Here is a 7,720-nt window from a genome sequence, read left to right on the forward strand (position 1 = left end):
GCCTTCTACTGACTAGCATAAAAACATAGGTCTAGACTGTCTGCGTTCCATTCCGGTCGCCGGATTCGATTCATGAATCTGGGATAACCAGATTTATCTGTGGTATTGGAAGTCAAACTGGATGCTGTGCTGGGAATCACCAACTGGTTTTGTTAAATAGGGCTTATATCTTAAATGAAGTCAACTTCATTGATTTTCTCCCCGGTGACAGATTTGTCACCAAACCGTGGAGGTGGAGTCACCGCGCGACACTGAGCGCAGTTGGCTGAGGCCGAGAGAGGAACGAGCAGCTGTCAGAGATAAGCTGACGAATCAAACGAGAAGTTCTAGACAGACTGAGAGGAGCACATCAGGAAGTCGATAATTCAAGCTGCGTAACTCTGCTAGAGCACAACAAGGTAGAAGCAACCAATGAAAAGTCACCTGCAACACAAGGTGAGGAACCAATGAAAGTCACCTGCACCACAAGGTGAGAACCAATGAAAAGCAACCTGCAACACAAGGTGAGAACCGAATGAAAATTCACCTGCAACACAAGGGGAGAAAAGAAAAGAAAAAGTAAACCTGCAACACAGGCTGAAGACTGAATCGAGCAACACAAGTGAGAAACCAATGAAAAGTCACCTGCCACACAAGGTGAGAACAATGAAAAGTCACCTGTAACCACAAGGTGAGAACCAATGAAAAGTCCCCTGCAACACAAGGTGAGAACCAATGAAAGTCCCACCTGCAACACAAGGTGAGAACCAATGAGAAGTCACCGTATTGTTTGAACGTCCTCAGAAAAGGGTGTAATATGTTCCTGAGAAAACTGTATTCTACTTCAAAATTCACAATGATGAGATTTAACAGTTCAATTATAACCAGAAGAAGAAACTAAAGTGTATAATACTAACCTCCATTCCTACCAAGCTGTAAAGGTATTGTCTGCATCCAATATGGGCATCCTATTCCCTATGTCACGTACTACTGGGCCCATGTTGACCGGAGCCCAATGGACCCTGGTCTAAAGTAGTGAACGAATAGAGAGTAGGGTGCCATTGGGACGCATACAATTCTATGAACTCATCATCATATGCTGAATGTGAATGGGCTGCTCTCCCAGATTGCAGCGTACGAGCGGGAGATCAGTGTACTGCAGGAGGAACTGCTGAAGGAGATAGGTCACCTGGAGGAGAAGAAGGAGGAGGCTGTAAAGGCTGCAGCGACCTGCTCCGTAGAACACTTCCAGAGCCTGCAGGACAAGTTCTTTTAGTGAGTCCCATCTAATACACCTTCAGAAGCTTCTACAGGCTGTGCAGATATGCTATGATGGGCTTGTTGAATCTGGGAAGTGCTGTTGATTCATAGGATGTTGTGCTTCATGCTCATCACATCACCATCATTGAGCATCTGTGACAGTCTCTCTTTCTTCTGTTCTTTTCTTTGTGTGTGTGGTGTCTGTGTCCTGTGTGTGTGGTGTGTGTGTGTTGTGTGCGTGCGTGCGTGCGTGCGTGCGTGCTGCGTTCGTTCGTGTGTCCTATGGCAGACCTTGCAGAAGCGACTGACAGCGCTCCTCCCGCCTATGCGCACCATGAAGACAGACTACGCCAGCCTAGGAGCCAGGTCCGCAACTTCTCTGACTTCTACGGAGCAGCCATCACCGACGCAGAAACAGGTCCCGCAAAACACTGCTGCTGGACTAACCAGCGTTGTTTCAAGTCAGTCAAATCAAAACTTTATTTAAAGTGCAATTTAAACCCACAAACTGTAAATCAATCAAATGAAAGAGATAAACAAACAGAAGGCAGTAGAAAAGATGTAAAGAAACACGATGTCTAAAGTAACAGTAAAGATATAACATTGAGGCTAAGCTCAAAAGGGTGTGGTGTGTGTTTCACCGTTGATCTCTGGCCTGTCTGTGTAGATATCAGCAGCTGTGAGTGAGATGTCGGAGGCCAACAAGGACCTCCTGGAGAAGTACAGGAAGGAGGTGGCACTGCGGAGGAAGTACCACGAGCAGCTGGTCGAGCTCAAAGGTACGGTGAACAACGTCCAGATGAAGGAAAGACGACTGGAGGAGGGGCCTCTTTGTTCTGTTTGATAAAAAGCAATTATAGATGAATGAGGCTGTATCATTATTAAAATAAACTGTCATTGTTGCTAGGCAACATCCGTGTGCTGTGCCGTGTGAAGCCGGTTCTGAAGGAGGACCAGCATGAGGAGGGCCAATCGGTGGTGGTAACCACGKACCCCAACAACGAATCAGCTCTCTCCGTGCTGAAAGGGCAGGGCCGCAGCCATAACTTTGAGCTGGACCGTGTCTTCCACCCTCAGGCCACTCAGGAAGAGGTACTGAGAAACTCAGCCTCCATTACGAGACACAGTGCTGTCACTTCTCTATCTATTTAAATGAGTGGACGCCATGATGGCTCAGGGGTGGTATTTCAGTTTCTGTGGTGTGACTCAAAAACAGCAGTGACTGTGAACGATACACACTCGCTAACCTTTGGTTTTCTACTGTGTCTAAGGTCTTCCAGGAGATCGAGCCCCTTGTGACATCCTGTATAGATGGATATCACGTCTGCATCTTTGCCTATGGGCAGACTGGCTCTGGGAAGACCTACACCATGGAGGTATGTTGTAGCGCTGATACGAATGTGTAATGTATGGTTTATAAATGTGTTSAAGTCCTTAGCCTTCATATAAAGTGKTACCACAGATTGTAATGAGAMATAAGRCTGAGTATTTGATTGAAATTGACTCGTTGTATCAAAATCTCCATCCTTTGYTGTCGTCAGGGCAGCACAGAGAACCCAGGCATCAACCAGCGTGCTCTGAAACACCTGTTTAGTGAGATAGAGGACAGGAAGGACATGTGGACGTACACCGTGACTGTCAGCTCTGTGGAGATCTACAACGAGGTGCTCAGGTACCTTCCCAGCTGMTTTCCTTCCCTCTCAATGGCTGGCAGAAAAATATCCCRGCATTTAGAAGTRGTGACATGTTTTATTATTCATTATTCGAATCTTCCGTTTTATRTTTGTGCTACTATATTGTYTTATAGTTGTAAATGAGGCCTAGGACTTAAATATATGAAAAGTGCTTTAAGTTAGTATTMGTGTTATGATAAACTGACAATAGAGCGACTTTCTAACTTCCTGTTCCTGTWCTGTCCCCAGAGACCTGCTGAGTAAGGATGGAGAGAAGCTGGACATTAAGATCAACCCAGACGGAACAGGACAGCTGCACGTCCCTGGACTCAGGCTCATAGAGGTTAAGAGCTTCCAACACATCAAGAAAGTGAGGAGACTCACATTTATTTTTCTTAGGGTGAAAGTCCTGGTAACTTTCCCCAAATTCCAGGGATTTCCTGCTTATTCCTGCTGATTGGTAGAATCTTCCATCCATGATTTCTGGAACCTGGGAATTTGGGGCTAGAATTACCGGAATTTTGCAACTGTATACTTTTTTCAGTGAGACTGATTTCTCCAACTATATCAATAGATAACTTCTTTGACTTTTCAACCTCGATTTTAATAATCATTTAATATACTGTATATGCCATTTACAGACGCATTTATCCAAAGCAACTTACAGTCATCCGGGCAAACATTTTACGTATGGGTTTACGTATGGGTGGCCAGGGAATAGAACCCACAATCCTGGCGTTGCGAGAGCCATGCTCGACCTACTGAGCCACACATCTCCATTAGAACCCTAATGGTTCATTTACTGTAATGGGAAAGTGTATACAATCATATGAAGTACGTGCAAGTTTCCTATAGTTCTATATCACCGTACCATTAACTCTGTCACTTCCTGTGTAGCTTCTGGCGCAGGCGCGTCGTAACAGGATCACCTTCGGGCCCAGATGAACCAGCACAGCTTCGTTCCCATGCCTCCTCATGATCACTGTGCTGGGAGCTGACCTGGCCAGCGGGGCGGGGCCAAGACCACAGGTACGTCACACCGTAGAGACGGGACACACAGTGCCAACTAACCGTTAGAAGCAGCAGGTGGCTGTCCTATTGCCTGTGATCAGAACAGCGGCTGTCAATTTCTGTTCATTTCCCCGCGATTCTACATGCTGAATCACCACCGTTCATCGACACCTGCTGCTTTTCACCGTTCGTCGGCAAGGTGTGTTTTGTCCGGGGTGCYCTACTCATTWGGCAAGTGGGCCGGTTCCAAATATTGACACAATTCAAGGGACCAGAAAATGTTACGTTAACGGGTGATTTTTTCGTGACATCTGCAGGCAAGTTGAACCTGGTGGACCTGGCTGGCTCTGAGAGGGTCTGGAAGTCAGGAGCTGAGGGAGAGAGGCTGAAGGAGGCCCAGAACATCAACCGCTCCCTGCTGGCTCTGGGGGACGTCATCCAGGCTCTGAGGGGGAAGGAGAAACACATCCCCTTCAGAAACAGTCGCCTCACATACCTGCTGCAGGACTCACTGGGCAAGGGCAACAAGACYGCCATGGTGGTGCAGGTAGGGACTCACGACAGTACAGTACGTCTGATACACACAGATTARAATGTCTGTATKTCCATCTATATGTATACTCATAGYGCTGYCTTCCCGGACATTAAGCCTTGTCCTGGACTAAAAAGCATTCTGAATGGAGAAGTCCATACTGTATTTAGCCTACACATTACAAGACAACTAGGCTATGGTGGTACAAGAAAACTAGGCTATGGTGGTGCAGCCTGGCTTACACAACATACAGTACAGAACATCAAATACACTGATTATACTGTCATATCTGTCWGGAAGTGTCCTCTCTCTGATCCTCTGGTCCTCCTCCAGGTGTCTGCTCTGGAGAGTAACGTGGGAGAGACCATGTGTTCTCTGAAGTTTGCTGAGAGGGTTTGTAAGGTGGAGCTGGGGCCTGCAGCCAGGAAGATACAGAGAGGAGGGGGAAGCCATCAGTGTGACTAGAACTCCCCTTCCTGAAATCATCCAACTTCCTGTTCCCATGGACAACCAGGACTCCAGGGACTCAACAGACACACAGCCAACCAAATACATCAACAACAACAAACAACCCCCTCTGCCCAGTCAGCCAGTCAGTCTATCAGTCTGTCCATCAGTTCGCCAGTCAGTCAGCCAGCCAGTCAGTCAATCTATCAGTCTGTTTATCAGTCAGTCAGTCTCCTGTCTGCTGCTGTTCAGATAAGAAGTCTCTACTGTCTCCTGTCTGCTGCTGTTCAGATAAGAAGTCTCTACTGTCTCCTGTCGCTACAGATAAGAAGTCTCTACTGTCTCCTGTCTGCTGCTGTCAGATAAGAAGTCTCTACTGTCTGCTGCTGCTGTTGGATAAGAAGTCTCTACTGTCCCTGTCTGCTGCTGTTCAGTAAAGAAGTCTCTACTGTCTCCTGTCTGCTGCTGTCAGATAAGAAGTCTCTACTGTCTCCTGTCTGCTGCTGCTCAGATAAGAAGTCTCTACTGTCTCCTGTATGCTGCTGCTCAGATAAGAAGTCTCTACTGTCTCCTGTCTGCTGCTGTTGATAAGAAGTCTCTACTGTCCCTGTCTGCTGCTGCTCGATAAGATCTCTACTGTCTCCTGCTGCTGCTGTCAGATAAGAAGTCTCTACTGTCTCCTGTCTGCTGCTGCTCAGATAAGAAGTCTCTACTGTCTCCTGTCTGCTGCGTGCTCAGATAAGAAGTCTCTACTGTCTCCTGTCTGCTGCTGCTCGATAAGAAGTTCTACTGTCTCCTGTCTGCTGCTGCTCAGATAAGAAGCTCTACTGTCTCCTGCTGCTGCTCAGAAAAGGCCCGTGTCATCAGCTCATCTGCATGATGCACCAACCAGTATGACATCATCATCAACAACACACTAACCCGAGTGCCAAGACAACCTCTACCTTTGAAACTTCCTACTAGAAACCAACTAAAACACAAATGCGTGTTTCCTTTGACTGAATTGCAGAGTTCTTCATCAGGGGTTGTATGTTTCAAGCATCTCAGAATATGAGTGCTGGTCTACGATCAGGAACTCCCTGTAGTTATTATAATCGTCTTCATTATGACCTGAGAGGCAAACTGATCCTAGATCAGCACTTCACTCAGAGACATTTTGGGAATACAGGCCTTGAATGCTATTTCCACCATCACAATGCTTAGAGATGTGCTCTTAATCAAATATGTTCTCCAAGAGAGAGTGTCACAGTAGACACGTGTTCTGTTCTATTCTTGCAGTATTAACATATCTATCTATATCTTTTATGATAACACGTGAGCTTTTTTGATTCCAATATAGACATGGCCTATCTTAAAAGGTACTGTAGTGTGTAGGATCAATCTGAGTGTTGTGTAATGATGGATTGGCTGTACTAGCTCTGGTCCAGGGTGTTAGTGGCCTACCTTCAGGTAGTCTCTGGTCCAGGGTGTTAGTGTGGCTACTTCAGGTAGTCTGTGGTCCAGGTGTTAGTGTGGCTAGCCTTCAGGTAGTCTCTGGTCCAGGGTGTTAGTACAGCTACCTTCAGGTAGTCTGTGGTCCAGGGAGTTTAGTGTGGCTACCTTCAGGTAGTCTCTGGTCCAGGGTGTTAGTGTGCTACCTTCAGGTAGTCTCGGTCCAGGGTGTTAGTGTGGCTACCTTCAGGTAGAGTCCTCTGGTCCAAGGGTGTTAGTGTGGCTACCTTCAGGTAGTCTCTCTGGTAGAGTGTAGGCGGCCAGGTGACTATGTAGAAGCTCCATGGACCAGGAGTGTTAGCGGTGGCCTTTGCCTGAAGTCTCAGCAGGTTGGATGTTAACTCCATGGACCAGAGTGTTAGCGCGGCTTGCTGGAGTCTCAGCAAGGGGCATGTTAACTCCATGGACCGAGTGAAGGCTATACCACTTTCAATGATGACCTCTGTCACAAAATGTGTCATGTTGTGAAGTTGGAAAAACGCGGTTTGTGAGTGTTATCGTATCTCTCATACGGCCTAATTCACTGGCTTGCCAGTGAAGTGAGCAATTACCTCTTTGCGTCCCAAATGGTACCCTTGTTCCCTATATAGTACCCTACTTCTGACAGGACCCTATGGGTCCAGGGGTCTATTTGGGACCAGATCGAGAGTGAAGTAGGTAGCTAGCCATGTGTGACAATATGATAAATAACAAAGTGCTGTTATATGTGCAATACAGATGTAGGATCTTAGATCACCCGTGTTCAGGAAACAATAAAATTTGTAATTTCCATTTACGACTTGATTTTCCATTATGACAATGTATCAACCCTTACAAAATTCCATTAATTATAATCCACATCTCCTGTTGCTACAGGATTATTTTCCTGCTGTAGCAACCTGGCTCAAATGAAGATCCTACATCTGTAGCCTCCTTTGATAGAGAAACGTTGGTGTGTTTGGGGGACTGGTGGAAGCACTTTGTGAAATAAATAGTTTGTTTTTTCAGGCCAATTTAGGTGCTTTAGATGTATAATTAATGAAATATCATCATACCAAAAATGTCTTTGTTCATTGTAATCTGTTTTCCATCTAGTTGAACCTGACAGTCAACTGTTGAGTTAATAGTATCTTTTAATTAAATAGAGTAGCAATACTTTTCCTGTTGCAGTAACTTATTATACAAGTGGATTAGGGTCACTTTACAATCTGATTGGTTAAGGATCAGTTTTCAGCTGATTTTAACAAATAAATCTGGAATTTTAAAAAACGTGGGGGAACTCATTCTGTGTTGTCTATTGTACATAATATTTCAAAGTCAACAGAAAAGGACACAAGACACAAACGTT

General features: G+C 45.8%; 1 protein-coding gene across 1 annotated transcript; it reads left to right on the top strand.

Moving 5' to 3' along the window:
• The first annotated feature begins 1,070 nt into the window (after positions 1-1,070).
• LOC112080793 (kinesin-like protein KIFC3) lies at positions 1,071-6,635 on the top strand. Its single transcript, XM_070442714.1, is given in 14 exon segments — positions 1,071-1,258; positions 1,529-1,592; positions 1,595-1,657; positions 1,914-2,018; positions 2,147-2,331; positions 2,511-2,615; positions 2,781-2,911; positions 3,162-3,282; positions 3,810-3,941; positions 4,246-4,470; positions 4,789-5,496; positions 5,567-6,336; positions 6,413-6,561; positions 6,604-6,635. Coding segments are annotated over 11 exon segments (1,446 nt in total). The 5' UTR covers positions 1,071-1,075; the 3' UTR covers positions 4,921-5,496; positions 5,567-6,336; positions 6,413-6,561; positions 6,604-6,635.
• The last annotated feature ends 1,085 nt before the right edge of the window (positions 6,636-7,720 follow it).

This window comes from Salvelinus sp. IW2-2015, unplaced genomic scaffold, assembly GCF_002910315.2.
Source record: "Salvelinus sp. IW2-2015 unplaced genomic scaffold, ASM291031v2 Un_scaffold16509, whole genome shotgun sequence".
NCBI classification, from domain to species: domain Eukaryota; kingdom Metazoa; phylum Chordata; class Actinopteri; order Salmoniformes; family Salmonidae; genus Salvelinus; species Salvelinus sp. IW2-2015.